The 27,858-nt window shown below is 39.4% G+C and overlaps 1 protein-coding gene across 4 annotated transcripts in view; it reads left to right on the plus strand.

Moving 5' to 3' along the window:
- The window catches only part of LOC123677581 (anoctamin-10), an 89,655-nt gene that overhangs the window by 13,990 nt on the left and 47,807 nt on the right, over positions 1–27,858 (plus strand). For all 4 annotated transcript variants that reach the window (XM_045614187.1, XM_045614188.1, XM_045614190.1 and 1 more), the window contains one exon: positions 17,489–17,664. In XM_045614187.1, the coding sequence (XP_045470143.1) occupies positions 17,489–17,664 (176 nt within the window). The remainder of the gene's footprint in view (positions 1–17,488; positions 17,665–27,858) is intronic.

Raw genomic sequence — 27,858 nt, forward strand, 5'->3', positions numbered from 1 at the left:
TTGGACTCAAATACAGAGAATCATGTAGAGGTTTATTCAGGAAAAATCAGATTATGACAGTATTTGCATTGTATATATATGAATGTTTAGTTTATTTATTCAAGAATAGAAATAAGTTTGTATACAGTAGTTCCGTCCATGATTATAGTACTAGACATGTAAATATTCTTTATCCTGAACATAGATTAGTCAAATATGAGAAACATCCAACATATGCCGCAATAAAATTTTTCAACCAATTACCAGATGATATAAAAAAAAGTACAACACTCAATAAGTTTAAAAATGATGTAAGAAATATACTCATTAACATGGAACCTTATTCCATTCATGAATACAACATCAAATAAGTTAGGATTTAACAATTCTGTTAGTTGACACTATTCCATCTAATGTACTGTATTGTATGTAATGTATTATATTGGGCATTCTTTCGGAATAAAGATCATTATTATTATTATTATTATGCTCTCAAATACCTATAGGGAAGCCGCTATTAGTGAAAGAACGTGGCGAGAGTGGTTTCAATGCTTCAAGAACGGTGATTTCGACTTCCAAGACCAGCATTGGGTTGGAAAAGAGAAGGTTTTCGAAGATGCAGAATTGAAGGCTATACTTGATCAAGACTCGTGTCAAACGGAACAAGAATTGGCATAACCATTGGAAGTGACCCAACAACCATTTCAACACGCCTAAAAGTCATGGGAATAATTCATAAACAAGGAAATTGGGTGCCATACGAGATTAAGCCAAGAGATGTTGAACGTCGTTTGTTTGCTAGTTCTGCTTGCAAGACAAAGACGAAAGGGCTTTCTGGGTTCATCACGATAATCCCAAGCGTAAAAAATCATTGGAATATCCCTGCTCACATCGACGACCAAACCGAATATTCACGGTTCCAAAGTCATGCTCCGTATTTGGTGGGACCAGCTTGGCATAGTGTAGTTTGAGTTGTTTAAACAGACTGAAAGAACCACAGGCCATCGTTATCGAATGCAATTAATGCGTTTGAGCTGAGAATTGAAAGATACACGACCGCAATACAACGAGAGACATGGCAAAATGATTTTACAGCAAAAGTGGTCAAGACATACATGAAAACGTTGAAATCAAACGTCCTACCCCACCCCCCGTATTCTCCAGACGTTGCTCTCTCGGACTATCTTTTGTTTCGATCAATGGCACGTTATGATTCTTGGATCGCTCCAAAAGATGGCCAGTTTTCCAACGCGGAATTCGTACGCTGCCCGAAAGATGGAGGAAACTAGTTTCCAGCAATGGACAATACTTCTAATCATGAATATATAACCAGATTTTTACAATAAAGCTTCGAATTTCGGAAAAAATACTGCGAGAGCAAAGTTGTACGCCTATCTAGTAAAACAATTTAACAATTTCCAAACTTTGTTAGAACCTACATCTTTTCATGATCAAATGACATAAGCTAGGGATACAAATGACATAACAAATGTCAAAAAATAAGACACAATGTTGTCATCATAACAATCTTAAGTGGTATCATACCTATTAGAACACGCGTTATTAGCTCGAAGTGCATGCTGAAAACAGCGGGCCGTCGAAACTTACTGAGAAGATTTCCAGGACTTGCCAGACCCCCGTCGGGACCCCTCAAGCTCGTATCGTTTTATTGCGCTCGTAGATCCTCAACAAAAGTTTGGATTGAGGCCCGAATGTCGGTTATACGGAGGCAATGATAATAATAATAATGAATGATTAATTTCCGGGACTGGGCAGTTAAGGGAGGATGTAAGGTTTGAGATCCCTTTGTTTCGGTTCGTTCATGAGGTTGTTTGATTTTGTACCACGTGAAAATTTAGGGGGGAGACGTGCGTCTAATGTTTGGCTCTGTAGTGTGCTTGTTGATCTCCGAACCGACCGCTCTATCATTTTGTTATGATGATTGTGATTTTCGAATTTTGAGCCATGAATAGTCTCAAACGATAAGGTTCTACTCACTGATGGTGAATGCTCAAATTCGATTGTGTCCCTCCAACAGTATATGATATAACGTTCGAAACAAAGCATCTAGAGGCTTGTAATTTGAAGGAAGTCCAAGCGGACATAGAATAAAAAAAAGAGGGTATTTTTGACCGCTTGCACTTCCGTAAATATCCCCACTAGAAATTAGGAGGGTTCATACCACGTGACATTCTCCTGTGCTCCGGCCCCGAGGAGACGGCAAACGTCCTAGCTGTTTCATCTGCTGATTCTTTTACAAGAGGAGGCCACCAACTTTCACAATTGAACGTTGAGGGAAATTCTGCTGAAATAACCGAGTCTACTTTCAGCTCTGCTGTCGTTGAAGCCCATCTTTCTGCACTCAACGTTAACTCCTTTCCTGGTGCCGATGGTATCTCTGCTAGAATACTCAAGGATTGTGCCGACCTCTTTCTTACTCTTTCTATTATGAACGAAGTTCACTTCAAACATATTTTCTACCCTCTGCTTGACTTAAAGCACTTGTAACGCCAATTTATAATAAGGGAGATAAGCGTGACGCAGAGAATTATCGTCCAATTAGTGTGGTTGCGATTGTGGCGAAAGTATGAGAAAAGATTAACTTGAAAAGTATCCTCGAATTTGCACTTAGCAGCAACCTTATTTCTGAATGTCAACACGGCTTCCTTCCTGGGAGATCAGTCATTACTAACCTCCTTCAATGCGTAAATTCATGGTCCGAGTCTCCAGATGAAGTCTGTTGAGTTGAAGTTGTTTATCTGGATTTTTCTCAGATATTTAATCGTTTGCCACATGATCCTTCTCCATAAACTCGAACATCTTGGGATTCGCGGCCGCCTGCTTTATTGTATGAAAGCATTTCTTACCGATCGAACCTTCCAGGTTCGGGTCGATTGCTCTTTCTCTTCGGCGAGACCTGTGGAAATGGAGTACCACAAGGTTCTGTTGTGGGTCCACTACTTTTTCTCTTCTACATCTCTGATTTACCCAAGATCTTTAATTCTCAGTTTTCCCAATTTGCCGTCGATACCAAATTATTCGGTAACCCCAATGTGGCAGTTCATCTGATTCAGAAAAACCTGGAGAAATTGAACCATTAGTGCCGGGAGTGGTAGTTACCTTTCAACTATGAGAAGTGTGTTGTTCTGCACTTGGGTGCTCGCAATCCCCGTCGTCAGTACTTCCTGAACTACAATCCCATCGCTACTTGTAGTAGTCTTGCTGACCTTGGTGTTATTGTGACAGAGAGCCTAAGTTGGTCCGAATACATTCATTAAACGGTAAACAAGGCCAGAAGAATCTTATTCATGATTCAGAAAGCTTTTGTTGGATGTGATCCCTCCACATGTGTTATCCTTTACATGCTTTACGTTAGACCCATATTGGAGTTTGCTGGCCCTGTGTGGGGTCCATCATTGGGTAAAGACATTGTTAGAGAGCGTCCAGCGATAGGCAATTTGTCTCCCCTACGGCATCTTTCATCCCAGTTATGGTGAAAGACTATCCATCATGCATTTGTCCACGTTTGATGACAGTAGACTGCGTGGTCATCTCATCATAACCTTAATTGCTCTCCACAACTTTTTTGGAGTTGACCTCAGTGGTCAAGTGAAACCTAGACGACCTTCTACGATGTCACGCTTACAAGTTGAGGAAGGAGAGTTTCAAAACACCACAAAGACAGTACTTCATCACGAACCGCGTGTATACCTTCATCGGTGCTGAATGCTTCCAAAAATAACTATGACACCTGGTTTTGTTTCGGGTGAGTGCTTCTTGTGGAGCTATGAATTTTTTTTGTAATGCTTCTTTTTTGAGTTTTGGTGTATTTTTCATATATTCAATTTTGCGAGTTTATAGTCTTGGGCTCAACTCTTCAACTTATAATAATAATGATAATAATAAATCGTTGATCTCTAGCGTAAAACATAGCTCATCTATTTTTTAATTTATTTGTTTTTGCTGAGAATTTCAGAAAAACCCATTCGATCGTAATGAAATGATGCATTCGGATGTGAAATTATCAACGGCTGATTTAGGTACTGATATATTTATTCCTGGTGGGATTGAGCAGTTCGAAAATCTTTAAAACACGTTGAATGTAGGTTTCATTCGGAGAAAGCAATGAAGAAAATCGTAATTTTACCAAATCGCCCTCCACATTTAAACATCAAACCCCCAACTGAGTTGATTTATCATCATCGTCACTTTTCTCCAATATTCCAAATTCCCAGGGGTCCGTTCCTTTCGAACGCGTCCCATCTCGCCACCCCCGCATTAATCTCAATCGACGCTCGCGTCTACCGGACCCCCTTTGTGGAAAAGACGTCCATATAAAGCGCCATCTATACCCATCAGAGACACTGGGGGATTTGCAGGTCCGCCTCGTAGATCACCTGAGTGTCCTTTCTGTCGGTGACTCGAAACGTGTCTGGTCTGTTGATGGTGCCGTTCGCGGGCGGCAGCCCGCGTCCGCCCGGCTGGGGGCGGCCTAATTGCGGCCAGAAGGCGGCCAGGCGGCGGGGAAGGGGACAAGCAGATGAACCGATCGTGCATTTCGAGGAGATTCGCGCCTCAGGCGACTCGATACATGTGACGGGGTTGGGCAGGGGTGTAGTTAGGGAATCAGGGCTGAATCCTCCTGAAGTGATCATTCGTTTGACTAAAATTGGAGAGCAGCACTGACGTGAAGTTCAGAAGCTTCTGAGCGTCAGTTCATTAATGCGCCAAATGCAAATTATGCGGTATATAAAGGCGGAATTTGCACATGAACGCACAAGAGCTCAAAAGCACTGCCCCCTAGTTAGTGCTTTCCTTTCATTTTTCTCAAATATTCTTCTTAAATTTTCTGGTGGCTCCAAACACACAAAATTTTGACAAGTTGAAATTGCTGGACTTGTATACCACACAGGTAGCTATAGCTGTCTACGTGATGAAGTTGGTTGTTGTCCAAAAACCCATTGGGCCTGCCTGAGGAAAACACAAATGGGCGGCTGGTTCCTGTTGTTGACTCCGTTTGTTTGTGATTTTCCTCCAAGTGTTTTTCATTTCTACACTTTTTCACCGTACTGATGAGGGCCGAATGCCCTGTTATGGTTTGCACTTCTTCTTGGGGAATGTCCGTTATCATTTTCTTTTTATTATTATTATTTATTGAAGATAAGAGAGGAGGCAAAAGCCTATACATCTCAGGTACAAATAAATTCGAAGAAATACATTGCCAGTGAGCGAGGAGTTCAAAAGAATACAATCAAAAAGAGAAGGCAGGAAAAAAAAACAAACAAATTAACATTGGAAATCACAATACAGTCAAGTGATGATCAAGACGGTTTTCGAGAGCGTTTATTGACGGGGCGCATACAACTTCACTAGGCAGTGCGTTCCAAGCGTGGAATACACGATTAGAACAAAAATGCTCTCGAACGGTACACTTGAAATTTTCGCTTCGTAGAACTTAAGATGATGACCACGCCGTCCCGCACGATCCCGCACAATGCTGGTATTGTTATTCTAAATATCCAAACAAATTCCCATTCTGATTGAATCTATAAAAAATGGAAATATTTCTTGAAATTTCTTTTTCAATACTGGTTCTTTTTGAATTTTCTGTGGTTTTGATGATTCAATCAGCTTTAAATTTTAGAAATGTTTAGAGACTTTATCGATTATAAGGATGAACAAGAAATGGATGTGTATAGTTAATAATGGATTAATTAAACTAACCACCACCACAACACAAGTATGAAGTTCAGTGTCTTTTACTTTCGCTACCACCTTTTGAAATATCTCAACTAGATGTTTAGGATGAATAACATCTCAATTTCACTTAAATAAGGGCTTTACGAAAGTAAAGTCACGTTTTACGTTTTTCTTCTTTACAAATGAAACGTTTTTCATAAACCAATTTTGAGGTTAGAAAAAGGTTTGTAGTGTCCTTCCTCATAAAGTCCCGATATTGGCTCTTCATGGCTAAAAAAAGTATTATTTTCTTCAGGCATGCTCTATGACTACAAAACATAACCTCATTCTGTTGTGTCATTTCCATCACACTTTTTTGTTTACCACACAAACTTTTTTTATTGAAATTATCATATTTGATTTCAAGGACCTTTATTTACTTTCACTTTAAACACAAAATTTGAATTCAATTTTAATTTGAATTCCACAATTCTATTTCAATTTCTATGGAATATTACCAAATCCAGACAATTAATCACTAGTTCTCAGAGTAGCCAACCCTAGGAAATTCAACACTCACGAAAAGGAAGCTTTCTCTCTCTAAAAAAAGGTCGAAATATTTTCATGAAACCGTAGCCACTTTCAACCTCCATGGCGACTTTCTAATGAAACGGTCTTTACCAAGGAAGGCCTGGCGCACGTATGGGAACGCCAGTGCCATACCACTTCTTTCTCGTTAGTGCCAAACTTTAACAGATAAGTGTAAAAATGTCAATTTTCTGGATCAATATACTGCAGTTTAGGAGACTCTACAATTGTTGTTGGATGAATGGAGCTGATCTATTGATGAAACATTTTTGATGGGCAAAAGTTCTGAGCAAGCAAGGCAATGGCTTGATAAGTGTTTTTCAGACTCTGCTCCATCGACAACGTTAAAAGGATTAAAAATCTCAAAAAGTTTTAATGAAAAAGTGATTGCCAAGACTGAAACCCAATTCAAAAGCAAAGAGGAAGAAACTTTGTTCTCTTGAAGTGACCATGTTAACAAGATAAATTGGAATATTCAAGACAAGTGTTTTTACTAGTACATTTGTTGTTGGATAAATTGTTTGTGATGGAGAAAAAACTCTGCAAGCAAAGACATGGCTTGATAAGTGATATTCAGACTTCGCTCCATCGACAACAACGGTCAAAAGGTGCTCCATTTAAAAAAATTGTCTTCAATAAAGAAAAGATTGTCAATGCCTCTTCAAAAGCAGGGGAAAATTTTTACAGAAAATGTAGAGAAGTTAGAGCAGCGTTGTTGTCTTGAAGTGACTGTGTTAACAAAGAAATTCGAATCTTCATGACGAAATATTTCTACTGTTTGGACCCAGGACTCTTCGTGCGAAGTGTCATACAAAGCCGAACCATATAATCCCAAAACAACTCGAACGCCCAAGGGAAAAACCAACATTAATAAATCCAATCTCTTATCGAAAACATACGACCCTACAAAAGATGCGAACATCAAACATCTCTCGCACCCTCACGCACATAGGGGCCGAATCCGAACCAACCCGCGGCCAAACTGCCCACAGCATCGACATGTTGTCAATCAAGGGATTGACCGTCGCGACCGGATTCTTATTCCGGAAATCACCTACCCCCGGGGACCGGCGATAATCAGCCCGAACTGACGGCGGGCCTGCCGTCTAACGACGTTGTAGGTTTATTCAACAACCGCTTACGGGGTCAATTAACGTCTCTCCCCTTTCTGTCTCTCTCTCTCTAGGCGCTCTAGGCCCCGCGGTCTCGATGACAGACAGAAAACGTGTCGGGTTTGCTAATAATGATCTTGCGCTCCCTCGGCCGGCATAATGAGGGGTAGGCCCCGAGGGGGTGGGGGTTTAAGGGTTGAGGAGGGTGGTTATCGGGAGATAAGACGATAGGAGGCTGAAGATGAGGAGCGGTGTTTGGAGAGGCAGGTGAGAGGGAGTTCCCTGATAACGAATCGAGTGGAAGTCCTGGTGATTAGGGAGATTAACGGGATTCCTGACTATATCGGAGGTTTGGGGGGGGTCCCGGTTGGTGACTGCAGGTATTGAGTCGTGGTTGAGCATGTTAATATGCCTGGTATTGGGTATTAACAGCATACTTATGAATATTATTCTTTCTACAGTGATACTTATGCTTCTCCTCTTTGGTGGAAATATGTACCTTTATTTGTTTCCGCAATGTATACGGTTCTCCAAAAGGAATTATACAATTTGAAAATATTATAATAACAACACTTTGATTATTTTCAGGAAATTCTCATGTCACAATAATAATGAGTCTTATCCGATTTTTGACGGAAATGGTAATATTAAGTTATAGAGTGCGATTCTTGGGTGATTTTGAAAGGTTGCACTGTGACTCTCACAGAGATAGCCTTCGTAAAAAGCTCAGAAAAAATTCATATGCCCTCAAATTATGACTACCTATTCAAATTTTGATGTATTGAGGTATAGCGAGACGTTCTCCAGTCAATTTCGGAGGTGCCTCCTCTTCCTGAGGAATACGGTATTTCATCCCGAAATCACTGATGGATTCATCAGTTTGAAACTCAGTAATTTCTGCCAAATATACCTTCCATTTTTATAGTGGAGTATGGTTTCTTTGTCGTAGTGGTGTGGGTTCATTTACCCAGCAGTGTCGATTTAGAGAGTGACGCGAAGCCCATCTCTCGGGCAAGCACAGAGTCAGTTCAATGGAGAATATATTAGAGCCCTTTCAATTATCATATTATTATAAAAATATTGTTCATTCTGTGAAAAAACAGTAAAGGATTGATACAAAATTGTATGTTAGTTCCACAATACTTTTGACAAAAAAAGAAACAATACACATTACCGGAGGCAGGTTGTCTGTATAGCGGTGATCCACAACCGGGGTATTAATTCGAGCCACTATTGGTACAACACTAAATCAAGACCAGTGATTACCTAGTCACAATCGGTAATCAACTGGCTACTACGGAATGTGTAAACATGGTAGGTTTTCGGTATTGTCCATTTTCATTAATCAACTCATTGTTCTTTTCTCATTGATTTGTCGCGTTTAATTAATTTTTTCATCATTTTCCCTCGCTTCTGAAAACCAGCCTTGGTTTTCTATGAATTATTCTCATGATCCATTTCTGTATGATTTCTATTCTCGGCATATGTACGTTATATACTCCTCCCCATCCAAAAATTCGATACGAAATCTCAACTCCACTAGAGAATAAAATATTGTCATTAGTTCCTTTGTGGTGAGGTATTTCTTCAGATTATTATTCAGATATGGTGTACTATGCATATAGGAAATAGGCCCCTCATTAACAGAGTCTTTATTTTATAGTAGTTTGTAATAAGAATATGGCAAATGCAAATTATTACATATAGTGCTACGAGGAAAGATACAGAGAAGGAGGAACATCAGAAGAAGAAGAATCTCCTGGTTGAACAACTTGAGACAATGGTACAAGTGCAGTTCTGTTGAGCTGTTTAGGTCTGCAGTGTCGAAGATGAAAATAGCCTTTGATAACCTTCTGAGAGGAGAAATTTAAATTATAGGCAATCATGTAGACAAGCTTTCCATGGCTTGAATATTTTGACTTTCGGTCTTTATATCTATAAAGCTTGCAAATATGTCACAAGTCTGAGTATGTCTATCAAGCAGACTCCTACTCGTTCTGCACGAATAATACTTCTGCTCTTCGAATTTCTATTTATAGAGTGAGGCGGATTTTGCGTACTGACCTTAAGGTGCACTCATACAAGATCTTATTGTTCAAGGGATTAGTCCTCAGCCTGAAAGTACAGTTTGGAAAGTTGTTTCGTCTATAGACATTATTTTACCGTAACTTTTATAACGAGCAGACTTGAATTTCTGTAATTTTATCGGTAAGGCCATTTCAAAGCGAAGATTTTTGAACATCATCCAAGGACCCTGGAAGATTGAACTCTTGAGACAATCATGCGACACTTCTACTTCGAATGGCTCAACAAGAATGTTTCTGCCTTGGTCATCATTTGAACGATGTTATTTCAAAACACAGCTTAGAAAATTCCAGATCATCACTTATTATTTTCACAACCAAAGTTAGACAAAACTCAGCCCGAGCAAACAAATGATCGAAACTTGCATCATAAGTGCACTAATCCACAATGATTATCGCGCCCCTTAAGGCCTATAACAAACTTCATCACGAGCTACAGCGGAATCCGCGCCATCCAGTGAATTTCCCAGGCTCAGCCCCTGTTACGTATCTACTGTTTATCCCAACCCATCAACATATCTAACACCCCGCTCAACTTAAAATCTATCCATCCCCAACGGATTATTATACGCTACGTAACGACCTCCGGCTCTCGCTGAAAACTTGTCGATCTCGGTATTAACCGAACGACGCGACGGCATTTCGAAGTAGAGTTTTTAAAGAACAGGTTAAAAGAAAGAACAGTTCAGAACTATTCTGTTCTTTTGCAAGAACCTGTTCTTTCAACCTGTTCTTTTGGTAACCTGTTCATTTATGAAAGTCGACCAGGTTGCCGATTTTTATAGATGTATGGTGGTGGGTAATTTTGGTTGAATAGTTGAGTATTCACTGATTATTCAGTTGATAGTTTTCTATTTAGTGAGTAGTTATGAATATTTGTCACCATTCATAAATATTCACTGGTGATGAGTAGTTTGAATGATCACTTACACTGGAACATTTTTGTGGTGTCCCAGCGAAGGTTTTACGGTCGTCTAATTAAGGATCTATTTCGTTTTGTACGTTGTCATGTAATAAACATAATTTCTAGATTATCCAAGAATGGAATTATATCTGAAAATAAGCAGATTCAGATTAGTAACTGCTCTTTTCGGAACAGCCTGTTCTTTGAAAGAACGGGAGCAGCTTCGCTTTTTACGGAACCATCAACGACCAGTTCCTTAAAGAACAGGAGCAGTGAGCAGCTCATCTGCTCTTTACGGAACTGGCAAGTTTTCTCGAAGAATGATAGCAGCTCCGACTTGCGAGAGGAGATTCAAAAATATTTACAATTTTTTCATTTATTTTAATCAAAAACCACTTTGTGGAAATATTTACTCCAATCAAATTCACTAATTATCATTATTTTCATGAATCCCAATGATTTATCGGAAACCATGAATTTCAAGATTTCTGAAAACAACATTGAGGATTATGAGAGGAAAATTATCAATTGAAATTTTAAAAAAAAAGGAACACACAAAAAATGTATTCTGAAATTGTTCATATTCGAAAAAATTTCCAATAAAGGACCAATTTTCAATTCCATAATTCCCATTCAAACATTCAGAATAGGATACAGAAATCATCATCTAATTTTCGAACTAGGAATTTATTTTCTTATTTTTCATTCTCAATTTCCTTCCCACGAATCAGACGAAATAATTCGATAATACTCCTTGACAAAACGATTCATTCATTTTTTTTCTCGTCACAGCCTGGAACTCGTTATTTTAGACTTCAAAGAATGGGATCCTATCTGACAACAGACAGATCCAGTTTAGTAACTGCTCTTTTCGGAACAGCCTGTTCTTTGAAAGAACTGGAGCAGCTTCGATTTTTACGGAACAACCAACAACCTGTTCTTTTGAAGAACAGGAGCATTGAACAGCTCATCTGTTCTTCACGGAACAGGCAAGAAAAGAACCTATTCTTTTGAAGAACGATAGCAGCTTCGACTTTCGAGAGAAGATTCAATTGATCATTATAATAATATATAATAAAAAGTTTATTTGCGCAGAATCACTGAATCGTTCGAAAACAACAAGTTCGGTTATTTAAATAGAACAGGTACCTGGAACAGGTTGAGCTAACCTGTTCGGTTCTTTTCGTAACATCCCTATTTCAAACGACCTAGAGCAGCAGTAAGGCTGGGATTTTCGAAACAGCCTGTTCTTTTGAAGAACGGGAGCAGCTTCGCTTTTTGCGGAACAACCAACAACCTGTTCTCTTGAAGAACAGGAGCATTGAACAGCTCATCTGTTCTTTACGGAACAGGCAAGAAAAGAATCTATTCTTTTGGAGAACGATAGCAGTTCCGACTTTCGAGAGAAGATTCAATTGATCATTGCGCAGAAGCACTGAGCCGTTCGAAAAGAACAAGTTCGGTTCTTCAAAAAGAACAGGTACCTGGAACAGGTTGAGCTAACCTGTTCCGTTCTTTTCGTAACATCCCTATTTCGAACGACCTATAGAGCAGCGGCAAGGCCGGGATTTTTCTGGGCCGGGGTGGATGCTCCGGACGGTGCCATTATGCAATGTCGCGGTTATTCGAAAGTAACAAAAGCCCTATGATCTCTTTCTCCCCCCGTTCTTTCTTCGTCGCCGCTCTCCGTTCCTCCCCTTTACGTGATTAGCGACCCGCATTTCAAATTACGTAAACTTGCGGCTTTTGCTTTCTCGACGCCGCGTGGTTCGAAAGGGAACTAAATGGATTAATTCCCGACGTTGCGAGTTATATTTCGCAACTGCGAATCGTCGAGGCCTGAATTGATGGTGATTTTTTGCGACCTGGTAATACCCGGAGTATTATGGAGTTTTTGTTATGATATATTTCGGAATGCTGTGAGGTGACGCGAATAAGAGGGCTTTTGTATTCTTGCTCGTTCAAAATATGACGCTCATCCACATTTCGTCGAGATGTAGAAAATGGTTTACCCTAGCCACTCTGGAATACCCGGATATGAAACGGACTGGCCAGGAAAGGGAGGTCAATCCCCTTCACCTGGCCAGAGCCATTTTGTGGTTGTCCAGCCAGTCATCAAGCGATGGCAGTCAAGAAATGGGAACGAAAGAGGAAGCTTGCGTTCTAGTTAACAATCAATGGTCAAAGACATGCCCAGTCACTTCTCCCCTACTCGACGAGCTGGACTTAAAAAGATCTCTCACTCAGTAAACAGGAACTGATGAAACTGACGGGAGCACTCACGTGACATTGTCCGATAAGGTATCATCTGAAAAACATTGAAAAAAAGTAAGGATACATGTCGCTTCTGTCAAGAAGCCACTGAGAGCCAAAAATTTGCTATGTGAATGTGCAGCTGTTCACCAAAAAAACAAATTTATGGTTTTCCAGCCAGTCATTAAAGGATGGTAGTCAAGGAATGGGAACAAAAGAGAAAGCTTGCGTCCTGGCGGACAATCAATGGGGAATAGAGGCCAAGTCACTACTCTCTTACTCGACGTGCTGGAATAAAAAAGTTCTCCATCTCAGTAAACAGGAACTGAGGAAACTAACAGGCACACTCACGGGACTTTGTCCGATATGGTATCATATAAAAAACATTGAAGAGGCGTCTGAGAACACATGTCGCTTATGTCCAATAGTCACTGAGACAGCTAAACACTTGCTATGCGAATGTGAAGCTGTTCACCAGAAGAGGCTACAACACCTTGGCTCTTGGTTTTCAAAGCTGGAGCAAGTGATGAATGTAGCTTCGAGAAAAGTACTAAAGTTCATTGAGACATTACTGCCGGACTGGTTAACAGCGTGGAGATGCACAATAGATCGTTAGCTCAAAGTACTTGCTAGGTAGGATGATCTCTCGCCCCTCCTCTAATCTACCCTAACACGAACCAGTTCACTGAAATACCTAAAGTACTTTCTGTAGTTCAGTAGCTCCGCATGACTTTCTATGATGTGATCTGGGTCGAAACATTTCTTTTTCAATTGTAACCGTCAGATTCTCCAGGGAAGATATTTCAAAACCTGAGGTTTGAGGTTAACCCACAAATAAAATTCAGAAGGGCACGAATTCATAAAAAGGGAGGGCAACTTAAGTTGCAAAGAAATCATCTGGTCAGAAATCATCATTAAAGCTGATATTTACAAGAATTCAAAACCCAAGAGAACACCTAACCCTCACATTAGGAAGGTGAATGAGTTTTGTGGGATTGTAGTGGCTAAGAAGACTAGGAAGATGAAATTCTGATATAAAATGCCGACGTTTCCACCCTTATTTCTGATCTTTTTCAAGGCTATTCATATTGAAGTATTGAACAATTAACCAATGATGAATCTTGTGGGATGTCAGTTATGAAGTAACTGCAATTATTTCCTATTAACACACCCTTCAGGATGGGAGTCAGCTCCAATACTCATCTACAGAATTGTCCAGGCAAAAAAAAATGGTAAATCCTTGCTTCTAAACGTTCGCTGAGATACCTGCAGTCCCTTTTGTAGGTCTACTGAACTACAGCTACCGCTTCGCATGAGACTTTCTCGAAAGAGATGGAGTTTATTTCAGCGATTTATCTCCAAATTGTAATCTGCAGGTCCACCAGAATGTTTCGGAGATGTTTCAAAAACCTCTAGTTTTGGATAATTACACAGATAAAATTTAGAGAGAGTGAGACTGACTGAAATTGCAAAGAAATCATCTATCTAGCTGGGAAACATCTCTCGGTGAATAGTACGTGATTAACAAACTGTGTGTGCTACCATAATCTAAAGAACTAGAAGCACTACAAATCTTGTTCGCCACTTTTCCCCACTTTAAGACGAGAAATATTATCCAGTATGTCTCTCATAAATGAATGAGTCTTGGGTGAGCTCTTCTGCTTTGTCAATTATGAAGTACCTAAGGGGTGGAAGTTTGCTACATCACTCGGACACAGAATCGAATTAGGAGAAATTTGTACGAAAAGAAGCTAGCAACAGGTCCCCAATATTAAGCTACTTCACTTGACCCGCAAATAAAAAAATCAAGGAAAATGAAAAAAAACATAAACAAGAAACATCCTTGACATTTTTCCAGAATTATTCTCAATGTCTCCATAGAGAGCACCCCACATAAAATAAATTAACACTAACTGAAGAAGCGCTGATCTTGTATAGGTTAATAGTCAGTATACAAATTCGTTTGACAGTGGTGACTGATAATCGATGAACAGAACGAACATAAACTATTCGAGTTTGTGCACCCGAGACAAAATTGTCTTTTTATCAGGATCACTCACAGTCGATAATAAACCGTAACGCGACCGTGAAGATCTCTGTGTGGCAGTAACAGAAAACCCTTTATCAATAGAAGTTACGACAACAAAACCCCGCTGCTCTCCCGATTAAGACATGATGAAAACTGCAACCACACTATCCACTCCATCAAATGAGACGAGACCACCCTCACCCCCGTATGACAGCCATCTTCACCACCGTGATTAAACTTTCGACCCATACACTTCCCGACGTCCGTATATACGCGCCTCATTTTTCCGGGATTCGGCGTCCGCAGGGCGTCATTAATAACGCCACCCCCTTTGAAAAACCGCCGACAACTCCACAAAACAACACGCGTCATAATCCCTCGGAACCGGCCCCCGACTAAGCGTCGGAATCAAACCGCTAGAAAAAAAAATACGCGCAGGAATCCGCCGGTAGCTCGATCCCTCGCGGCCCCGGCGTATATATTTTCATTCGTAACGAGCTAATTGATCAACGAGTTTAGGGCCAACGACAGCCCGAAGATTTACGAGGTCCGTTAATCCCCCTCCGGAGAGGTCCCGAAAACCGAATAAAACTGTCCACCCGTAATAAACATCCGTCCCGCGTATATACGGACATATATACGTATATACGTGTACGTTGCGCCGACTTTTCGAATGCCGGAGGGATTAATCCCGTGCGGCGCTCGATAATCGCGCGGATATAATTTTGCGCCCGCGTCCGTTATTACGTCTTTTAATATTCATGAGGGGGTTCTGGCCCGCGGCCTGGAAGGCCGATCCCGGAATTCGCGGACGCCCCGGCTTAGCGCGCTTTTCCGCGCGCGCCAGCAACGTACGTTTTTGTTGCCGGATCGGCGGCGCTCTCAAAAGTGCGGATTGAATATTCATGCGGCCGACAACAAAGGGGTGTGGTGGCGGCGTCCGATGGACCTTGTACTTTTCGATATTTAACGACTGTTTACGTTGTTCGTTCGAGGGCGGAGGGCTCGATTTTGGTTGGTTTGCGCGTCCTTGATCGGACTGAATGTTGTTTTTGCGGTCGTTCGACGTGAACTTGTCATACTCGAAAACCAATCGAATAAATTACACGAAATCTGCCAAACATTGTAATTCGAACAGAAAAATATTATTATAATACTGGATTCATATGTATAATAAAGAGGATTGGTCCCAAAATTGAACCTTGGGGGACGCCCTTGTTGACCTCCATCCAAATTTTTGATTTCTTATCAACAATGATTGTTGTACATTCTCCAGAAATGAAATACGTAAATAAATTTCATTTCAAAATTTTGTTGTGAATGATGACCTATCTTGGAGTCCTAACATTCTTTATGTTTGTAATAAAGCAGAACTTTTTTTGCTGCACTTTTCAAGACATAAATTCGCCCGTTCCTGAAGTTGCTGGTCCTGTCTGGCATCCATGGCTTCAAAGAGATGCTCAAATGCTCGGGTCTCTGCAGTGGCTTATGACACGGTTGCCAAATGCGGTTCAAAGACGTACTTACCAAGATCACTCGAATATAATATGTCTTGACACATTCGCGGATCATAAGCATTGTGGAGATATTACTGTGACGTTTTTCTCACGGAGAAAATCGTCTGGATTCAACACAGAATAGCTATGACGGGTAGATACGTATGTTGCGTATGCGACTAAAATACTTCGATACAGTTCACTAGTCGAAAATAATGCTGGGAATTGCAAACTTGGAAATGTGGTTTCGTTATTTTGTTTAGAAAATTATGTAATCCCAATGATATCCACGACGGGCAAGAGACATACATATCTAGCTCAAAGATGAGACAACATATGACATTGTGACCTAAAAAAAAAATATTTGAGCTCTCGGGTTTTGCGAGTGTCCCAATTTCCTCACATCTCAAGAAAGCTTTTTATATGAACTAACCCTCTAAAACTATTTTGATTATAATATTATCAGTCTTCGAAATTACCATGACCCTCGTCTTTTTCAAATTAATTAATATTCCTTTTTTTGTCCTAGATGCTGTCCTCACAGAAAGCATCTATTATCTTTTGTAAGGATTCCTCTTTGTCTGTAAATATGACTGTGTCGTCAATATATCTTCTGCTGCTCAGTATCACCCTGGTAATATTATTACCCCTCTTCGACGTCCTTCAGTGCTTCCTTGAAAATTACCTCAGAGTTTGAAGAGGAGTGGCTGAAATCCGAAGGGTATATCCATGTTCTCGTGCAGAGCTAAATGAAAACTTCTCTTTAAGGAGTTTGTACACTCAATAAAAAATGTTTGTCGATCAGGAACTCTTGCAGATGATGAATCAAATCGCGTATAGAAAACCGTCTATCAGTTCAATTACAAAACGGCACTTTTCAATGAAAGTGACAATGACACCACAAAACTGAAGAGATCTCGAAAACTAGACTAGCCACCTCCACCCCTTTGGGACCGTTTGTTGCCTCACCGTGATTTTTTGAAAGATCGGTGCTAACCGTGGCTTATACGCTATACGCTATACGACACATTCCTCCCATTTCTAAGAATCGGTCACGTCAAAAGAAATCATACACCTCTCAAAACTAACAATGTTTCCTCCATACTCAAAGAAACGAAAACAAAATCCGTTCGCATTCAATTCATCCGATTTCTTTCACCGAACCGTTCCCTCAGACACTTGTGCGGCACATACCTATTCACACCGGACTCGAGCACCTTATTCTCGTGTAAAGAGGGCATTATCCCCTCTATTCCCTCGACTCGACAAAACAGCCCGGCGTCTTTACACGACCGACCGGGTTATCTCCATCCCCTAGGACCTCCTCATTTCTCGCGTAATTTAACAGCATTCTCTCTTTACAGAGGAAATCCGCCTGTACTTCGGAGAGGCCATCGCTCTCTACTTCACCTTCCTGGGATATTACACCACCTTCCTCGTCGTTCCGGTGGCCATAGGTCTCCTGCAGATGCTCATACCGACCGACGGCGTGCTGTTCTTGTGCACGTTCAACGTTGTCTGGGTGACGTTGATGCTGGAGGTAAGATACGGTGTTGACGGAAATTTTCTTACTTTGAGCAAGAGCAAGAAATGAGCACTGATACTATGGGTGTTGTAATAATTTTGAAAGATGTTGTCGGTGCACATTGATAACTCCAAAGTAACTCCTAATAATAATAATTTATTGATCCTTCAGTATACTTAACAATGGTGCATAGGATAAGTCAGGAAATGTTACAAGTTAATTTACTACTCTTATTCTATTATTTACAACAATTACTATTCTCAAAACAAAGAAAAAGGAATAAGGACAGTCTCTCACAGGGGAGTGCTAACCGTAGACACGTGTTTCGGGCTCTCGGCCCTCATCAGTACGGTGAAAAAGTGTTAGGATGAGCAACACCTGAATCAACAACAGAAGCCAGCCGTCCATTTGTGGTTTCAGCAGGAAGACCCAATGGGTTTTTGGGCAACAACCAACATCACCACGTGGGCAGCTATAGCTACCTGCGTGACACCCGAGTCCAGGAAAAACAACATTTGTTGTTGACCCCGTTTGTTTCTTCCAATTAGTTTCATTATCCTTAGGGTGTATGAGACATTTGAATATGTATATACATGGAGTTGATAGAATCTTATTGTCGACAAATATAGGTTGACACGATGCTCGATGATTCAAACTGAAAATGAGACGCATTACTTTTTTCTGTGCCACAAAAACTCTAGAAAACGATATACAGTCTTCCCAAAGCAAGATATTGCATGATATATGACAGTAAACAAGGCTATAGTAAACATCAATCATACTAGGTGGTAAGGAAGTTTTCAGTCTACTTATTGGGAAATAAGCATTACTATTTTTTTTACATAGTACATCAACCTGGGTTGGCCAACTAACAGTTCGATCTATGTGGAATGATGGTAGTACCAAATAAACTATTTTCAACAGACCCTTTTCACAGTTTCTCAAACAGTAATACGAACAAGCCATCTTACCGATATTCACTATCAAATTGTGATGGCGATACCATAGCTCAGCCTTAATTCTTTCACAGGCTCTTTGCAGCTCATCACAACATGAGAACAGATGTGACATCAGCAAATAATATAACTAATAAGCAGAGTAAATGAGGGAGCAAGTAATTCACAAATAACAAGAATAGTAGAGGTCCCCTTACCGAACCCTGAAGAACACCCACATCTATATTATATTCTCCTGAATAATATTCATCGTTCCTCAGTGACATAGATCTCTGATGGAGAGAACAACGAAGTCAATCGGAAGAAAAATTCTCTAAAGCCAAGAATCAATAATGCATTTGAAAGATAGAGTATCAAAGGCACAGGAAAGATTGAAAAAAATTCCTGACGCATGTAAATTTAAATCCAAGCTGATCAAACTGATTTCACAAACTTCAGTGCAACCGTCTAAGTGGAGCAACCAACTCTTAAACCGTGCTGGGATGTATTGAGGATATTGAATTTATACAAATATGCCATCGTTCTCTTGAATACCACATTCTCAAAAACTTTAGAGAGAACACTTAGAATCGATATTGGTCGGTAGGTAGTTGGTTATTTCATTAATATTTCTTTTCTTGTGAAGATGTACGACAATACATTTGTTAAAACATTGGGAAACAGGGTTTCGAACCCAAATTCCTTCAACAGCAACCTTATCGAATATTAAAAAAACTTCAACATCTCGACATCGAAATCTGAACCAATAGAAGTTATTAATGAGAGAGAATAAAAGGAGAAAAAAGGAAATAATAGAAGTAATTTGATCTTTTCATTTACAACCCAACCAATCTACTGAAACGAGTATAAGGGGGGAATAAGTGAAGCAGAGATTGTGAACTTAATATTCCTGATGTTCTGGAATCTAACAAAAGTACATTTCATGAAAATGAAATGTACTTTTGGACTGATCGTCCAAAAATTCTTGGAAGGCATTTAAGACGTGACTTTCGAAACATATTCAGTATCAATGGTTCTTCAAATAATTTGGACGCACTTGAATAATCAAATATCGTTTCAATACAAAATCTCAGGACACTATTCTTTTCCAGACGCTCTGACAGTGACTTAATCAGACAATCATCTAAGCTTATCTCAAGGGGCAATAATGTAAGTTTAATTAAAACCACTCGAGACCCGTTCTTCGAAAGAACTAATGTCTCCAGATCAATCGGACGACTCGAGAGGCGACGATTCCGGCTGCTTCTTCCACCTGAACACACCAGAGTAATGTTAATTAAAATGGAGAAACGGGTCAGTGCCATCCCATCCTGTGCCTACTAACTTACCGGAGTTTATTGGACTTTGGAACAGATGAGGAGAGGCTCATCGTGCCTAATTAAGCCGCCATTATAGGGGCCAGAGTTCGGGGCATAAGTCGGAAGAAATTTCGAAGAAAAACTTTTTATCGCCGTAGAGAACGAATCCAGTATCTTCAATTGGATGAGCTTTGTATGAATCTAAAAATTAGTTGGTAGTTTTTTGGACAACTGAGCTCCTTCGGGTGCAGTCTTCTGTCAGTTTGAGATATTCAAAAACTGATTGGATGATTATATTTAAGCTTCATTGACATTCGACAAGTGTGCTGGTAGAGCCCCTAAATTTGTCTTCTGAAGGAGATGCACCTACTATCCTGCAGCTTTTCAAATTTCATAGACTAGCTAGTTCAATCAAGTACACTTTAGTGGCTCTAAGTACTTTTCTTCAGAACATTATCATAGAGAAACGCAGCTCAACCTTTTGGGGAGAGAGCTCGGTAGAAAGATTAGTGTTGAAGATGTTCATCCTCCAATGAAATTCATAGGCGTGCAACATTGCTTAAGCCGTCTTTTTCCGATTCGAGGCTTTATTGTAAAAAAACTGGTTATACATGTATGATTCAAAGTATTGTCGAATCCCGCGTTGGAAAAACAGGTCATGTTTTGATCCACGAATCGATCAAATTTTTGACTTCTTCATAAGACCGGAAGTCCTGGCCAGCCAGGACGTATGTTATTTATAGAAACAAGTGATAGTCCGAAGGACCAACGTCTGGAGAATACGGCGATTGCGGTAGGACTTTCCATTTCAAGATTTCCAAGTATGTCTTGACCACTTTTGCAACATGGGGTCAAGCATTGTCACATTGTAAAATCGCTTTATCATGTCTCTCATTGTATTGCTGTCGTTTGTCTTTCAATACTCGGCTCAAAGGCATTATTTGCGTTCGACAACGATCGCCTGTGATTGTTTCAGTCGGTTTTAACAACTTTTAATACACTACGCCGAGCTGGTCCATCAAATACTGAGCATGACCTCAGAACCGTGAATATTTTTGGCCGTCGACGTGGAAGCATGGTCAGCATATTTTCATGATTTTCTGCGCTTGGGATTATCTTAATGAACCAGTTTTTCGTCTTCAGTCATAATGCGATGCAGAAATCTATTTCGTATCTGCCTTGAAAGCAGCTGTTCACAAGCAAACAAACGCCTTTCAACATTTCTCACCTTCAACTCGTACAGCACCCAATTTCCTTGTTTTTCTTCTTCCAAGTAATGCCTCCAATTTTGCATTTTCGAAAACCTTCTCTCTTCCGCCATGCTGGCGTTCGATGTCAAAAGCACCGTACTTGAAGCATTGAAAACCACTCTCGGCACGTTCTTCCACTAATAGCGTCCTTACCATAGGTATTTGAGATCATTCGATGAGCCACTGCCGCAGATTTCTTCATATTAAAGCAGAAAATTAAAATCTTCTGCAAATGACGAGAGTTTGGCTCGTAAGTTGACATTTTCAATAGAGAATTACTCTATGATGCAGACACAAATTGAATAATATTTCGATGGCATTATGTTAACAAATACCTAAGCTCATTGTATGACATCTACGATCTATTCATTTCGACTACCATTTACCGCTACAGCCATCCATTGCAAAATGGCGGAAGCAAAGTTGTACACCTAATATATATTTTCCAATCTGACCAATATGAGTTGCTCGTTGACTTCACAGATACTTATGAACTTGACGTTTGCCGTTTGATTACTGAAAAGTATTCATGAAAGTTTGCTCAACCGTCAAATATCTTCTCACCAAACTGTCAAGGCAAAGGTAAGAACGTAAGCAAATCGAAGTAAAAGAAACCCTAACCTGCTATCATTCAGGATTTTGTGTTTACCAAAATCAAAAACTACGGCCCCTCTTATCGGTCAAAAGCACAACGACAAATGCAAAAACAAAACATGTCGAAGTTAAACATCAGCAACAATATGTTACTGAAGGGTTTCAAAAGGAACAATCCACAGAACTAGTGATATTAGATATTGAGAGAGCCTCTGCCGAGTTTGTCACGATAATATGATTGGCACGATATACTAGCCTTCAAGAGAAGGATGACATGTTTTATTACCAAAACCTGCAAAGTAATAAGCAACTACCTGAGAGACAGGAATTTCTATTAGGTCAGAATAGATAATTCATAATCTACCAACGACAAGTGAAAGCAGGAGTGTCCCCAGGTTCAGTTCTAGGACCTCAACTCTACAAAATCCCAATATACTCAAGAAGTTTATGAGCCCTATATGCAGATATGATACAGAAAACCTGCAAGAAGTACTAGAAGAACGGCGTCATGCTTTTTAATGATCCTTGTCATTTAGTTCACATCAATTTTGATCGGGAACGTCAACGACAAAGTCAAGTTTATAAATCCATGATTATTGTCGGCTGAAAATATTCCAATCCTGTAAATATTGCACCATTTCATTTCAACACCTTTAATCACTAATTAGATCACGCTTCACAACCCTAATCGACATGTCGATTGATGAATTCGAAAAGTTCCAGAAGAATTAAGCAGCTCCCATTCTGCCATTCGCATCTAGGACCTCATTAACAAATTGAGGACACGAATAGCATGAATTATTCAAGTCCATATCGTACTTCCGTTGTGGTGATTCCGGGAAAAGTCAATTCGGAAGGAGACTCGCTGAAATTCAAATTTTTCGATCAACGGGTTATCCGGTCTGCATAGAAGCCTGTCTAAGCATCATGCAAATTTTGAGATTTGCCTCTTGAAAAGTGGCCGTTCCTAGTTGTAATTCGCCTCCGTCGCGTTCCTCGTGAATATTTGTCTACGCGGATTATTGCCTTGAAGGCTTACGATTGCCAACTTTTTGATTGATATAGCTATCGTTTGAGCTGAGAAAGTTCTTTCAAATTGCATATTATAAAGTAGAAGTACTTCGTATTCTGGTTCAAACCATTTCTTTTGTTGTTTTCCTCTCTTTCTTGTGTATTCGATTCCTTATATTTTATAATTCTACCCACATTATTGACACTTATGACAATAAGTACCTGATGTTGTTGCAATTGAATGGAAGAGTTTATTTGTTTCTTCTTGATCATTTGTTGATTTTGTTTTGCTTATATATGTGGTATTGTTTCAGCTGTTACTATTTGACAATTGATCATGATTGGAACAAGTTTCATACTTTCTTTATTTTTACTACCAATAAATTGAATATTAACAATTTGATGATTACATTGTGCAATCAGTTTCGAACTCATTTCTAGTTAATTTTCAGACACAATTCAATACTCAAATTGCTAATATTCCACTCTTTTGGTAGTAAAAACATAAAACGTATAAAACTTAGTTCATATGAATATAATATATCTGTTATCATCAATATGTTGTTAACATTTTTGACAAATTTCAATTCTTCTTATATTTCAATCTCATGCGGATATGTCTCCTCAAGAAAAACAAAATTTCACTATAATGGTATGTGAAAAAAAAAGCAATTAGACATAATGTCTGTGTCTAGCCGAAATTGTCGTCACAATACTAAATATAAATGTACCTGCATTAGTGTAACAAAAGTCTTTCGTGGTACTTGTGCATATAACTTCCTCATTCATAGGGTTACCAGAAAGATAAGTGAATATCTTTCCCCTACTCTAATTAGTGTGCAGGCACCATGATAGCATTGCGCAGGCATACAACTTAGAGAATAAGAAAAGGAAGAAGAAATTCACAATACAAATGATTTTATGTTTGTAACCCAGGCATAATAGTGGAAAAAGGAGAGTTCAGTAGAGTAAGTTACAAGGTGATGACCAGTTGAGTTAGTAGAGCTTTTAAGGATATTTTCAAGTGCTGTACCACAATAAAGTTCTCGTCTGTCGCCCATCAGTGTTTTAATAATCCCCACGAAAACTTGATACCCCAAAGATGAATTGAATGAATTGAAAGTCTTAGAATGAAATCGAACTGAAATACCATTTGAACTGACCGATGCCTTGTTTAACTTCATCAAGTGGAGTTACCCTCTTCAAAATTCATGAAAGGAAGAACTTTTTAAGTGAATTTTCAATTATTCATCTGAGTCGCCTAGTTGAGAAGAATCTTCCAGATATTTTGCATGAAACTGAATATATAATAGAAGATAGTAAGCAGAGTCAACGACTGTCAATGAATATTAAAAAAAATGAGAGAAGCTCTAACGTACACTGAACTCGAATTTTAAACTATGAAAAGGCGAATCAGAATCCATCAATGTTTTCAAAGAAAGAAATAACGAATTTGTCGACATTTCAAAAATCGCCCAAGCTCTTTACTGCGCCAGTGTTTGATAAAATAACTAAAAGGGATTACAACAGTGACATATCGGTGAAATACAGATCGAACGATATCTATACCATTCCAATTCGATTTTTAAATAATTCATACCCCCAAACCAACACCGATAGTACGTTGATTCTGCCCTTTATCGTCTGTTTGCATCGAAATAAAAAATTGCTATTGACAGTTTCACTATAAATATTCCGTTTTTATACGTGATCGACATCCGTTGCATACAAAAAACGAAAATACGGATGGGAGGTATATATACAAACGGTCGAGCTCTGTTATTTACATTCAATCAAAATGATTATTCTGCCGGCGGCTATTGTCCGTCGAATGAATCCGGTATTTCGGCCGTTTTGATCCGTGGATATTCGATTGAAACGTTGTAATGGCCGCGCTACACGAAACGGCTCTTGGTATAGTTGTCCCTGTGACCTATATTTACACTCGTGCGCTTAATTTCGTCCTATCCCACGGTAAATATTGGGCTCGTACGTTATGAAGCTACGCAGCGGAACGCGTGTTTGGCGTGCGTCACGGTCAGGTTGAGGTTATGTCGCATGAGCGATGGGAGAAGGGGGGGGAAATGATATGGTGGGTGCATTTCAGCAATGACTTGACGTGATGTCTTGCGAGCTTTGGGTACTGAATGAATACTTTGTGTTCTTTTGATCAGTTGTTTTCAGAATGATCATAATATTTTGTGGTAGTTAAATATTGCAGCCTAACCTCACAATTCCACAAATTGAAAAGTCACAAATTCCAGGACGAACAAAGCATTCGTGTATTCATCGCAAGTATTTTATTCAACAACCTTACATTCAGTGGAAATCAATTTACAATCTGGCACTAGAGTGAGACTGAGCAGATACACTGGCGAGCCAAGAAAACATTGACATAGAATTCTAACTTATTTTCTTCATTCACTGGTCTTCTCTTCACGATCAGAAACCACCGAATAAATTCGCCATGTAGAATACTTTAATTGTTACAACCTCTTGTTGATGTTGATTTATGGTGAAACTAGGAAAAAATCTACTGTCTGGTAACAATTCTGAACAACTTTCTACGACCTGGAGAAATTGAACCGTTTGTGTCAGGAGTGGAAGTTGCCTCTCAACTACGAAAATTGTGTTGTAGGTGCTCGCAATCCCCGTCGTCAGTTCTATCTACAACCACAACGACCACATTCTTCAGGCGGTAAACAAGGACAAAAGAATCTTAATCATTGTTCAGAAAGCTTTTGGTGGAAGTGATCCCTCCACGAGTACTATCCTTTCCAAGCTTCATGTGAGACCTATATTGGAGTTTGCTGGCCCTGTTGGACTCCATCATTGAGTAGAGACTCAGCATTATTGGAGAGCGTCCAGCGACTGGCCACTCGTCTACCCTAGGGCATCTTACCTCCGAGTTATGGTGAAAGACTGTCCATGATGAATTTGTGTCTGATGACAGAAGGCTGCGTGGTGATTTCATAATAACTTTCCGTGCTCTCCACAATTCTTTTGGAGTTGACCTAAGTGGTCTCTTCAAGTTGAACCTGGACGACCGTCTGCGGGGACACGCCTACAAGCTGAGGAAGGAGAGTTTCAAAACATCGCAATGACAGTTCTTCATCACAAACCGCGTGTTTTCCGTTTCGAACTCTTTAACTTCATCGGTGGTGAACTCAGTTTCTGTGAACGCTTTCAAAAATAACTATGACACCTCGAGTTCCAAAATGGTTGTCACGGTGAGAAGACTACTTTTCCTCACGACCCATTTTGGAGCTCCATAATTTGAAAGAGTCTTTTTGAAAATAATACTAAAGTATTTGTGAAGTTGAAATTGTAAAAGTAGTTTGTGATTGTTGAGATTTTTTGTGATTTGTGTTAAAGATTGTTAAATGTGTCGATGGCGACCAGCCAAGCACATGGTTAAAAGATTGAGGAAGGAAGGAACTATGACAACTGGTTTCGTCGCGAGTGACTTTTACTTGTGGAGCTGTGATTTTTTTTTTTGTAATGGATTTTTTTTTGAGTTTCGGTGTATTTTTCATATATTCAATTTTGTGAGTTTATAGGCTTGTCTTCACATTAATATAATAATAGTATTAATAATGGGTATTGATGGCAATGACGAATATTATCAGAACTTAATATTTGTCCAATATGAAATTCTAAAATCATATATCAAATTTAAACATGTGTTCCGCATAAAATTCATGATGTATATAGCTATAGCGACACATCGTAGTTGAGAATGAGTACACTCCTGTAGTACGCGTTCAGACATCAACAAAATGAGATGGTCAGTGTCTGTTCTTGGCACCTGTTTCCAAGCAATTTCAACTTTGTGGATTAACTGTCCCAGAGTCGGTGGAAAATGGTGCGAAGTAAACAGTGTCCTCCTCGTCTCATGGTTATCTGCACCAATTCGAACGTTAACGATAGTAATACACATTTGAAGAAAGCACTGCATTGTATTTCATCAGATACAATATGCCCAAGATTCTCAACATTTTCAGTTGTCTCCGTTTCCAACCCCGTTATTATATCATTATATTCTTATTCAGTATTTGCTCCCCAATTTCAATCAATATAGAATACAATAATTACTCAATTGATCTACAACAAAGGACATGTCATTAAAGAATAGAATCCTTATTCTATTCTACCTACTATTTTCAGCACAATGTCATGTATATATCATTTTGTTGAGAACACAAAATTCTACAATGAAAAATTTCAGAAAATTTTTCGGTCAACTCGTATCATTTCTCCTTTTTCGTCAGACAATCAACACACATTCCAGACAGAATTATCTCTCTAACAATTTCGGTTAAATGTTGTGTTGGGTCATTTCAGCCGAGGCCGGGGAAGTGGTCGATACCTTAAATCGCCACTTTATTGAATTTTTCATGGAATTGGGGCTTTGTGGTCTGCACTGGTCCATTTCAATTACTATATTTATGAATTATACATTTTCGTCTTCACGAAATCTTTGGATATTTTCGGGAAACAAAAATCATTTATTTCATTGATTTAAATTTTTAATATTATTCATTTAACGTTCGACGTTAAGGTTCTAGATTTTCCTTCCGAGAAATATGTTGTTTCTTCTTTTTTGAAAATCGCGATGATCTCCGTCAAAAAACCTTTTGATGAACTTCTTGAATCAGCGATGATCAGTCACAAATCAACAAAACTCCCTATAATTTCTACAAGTTTGCCGACAACGTGATCCTCACATACACATGTTTTTCCCTGCATTACGATAAGACTGTATGCAAACGGTTCTGTCGACATTCCTTTGAGCCCAACTTCTGGCCCAACTAAAGCTACACACTCATGACTTGTATAGACTTATATGCGTGTATGTAGCAACGAGTACTATAATGAGCAAATTTTTAAATCCAAACCTCGTATCGTCCTTACCTTAATCCTTTAGAAGCTTCCAACTTTCCTCCTATCGCCATTTTCTGCATGGCTTATGAAAAATAACAATAAAGGAATAAACCCTAATCTCCGCCGTGTTCTCCAAATATGCAAAGTAAGCAATAAACTTCTCTTTCAGCATTGTTTAGCGATAAGTGTCCATTATCCGCGTAAGCCTAATATTCT

Source organism: Harmonia axyridis, chromosome 4, assembly GCF_914767665.1.
Source record: "Harmonia axyridis chromosome 4, icHarAxyr1.1, whole genome shotgun sequence".
NCBI lineage: Eukaryota > Metazoa > Arthropoda > Insecta > Coleoptera > Coccinellidae > Harmonia > Harmonia axyridis.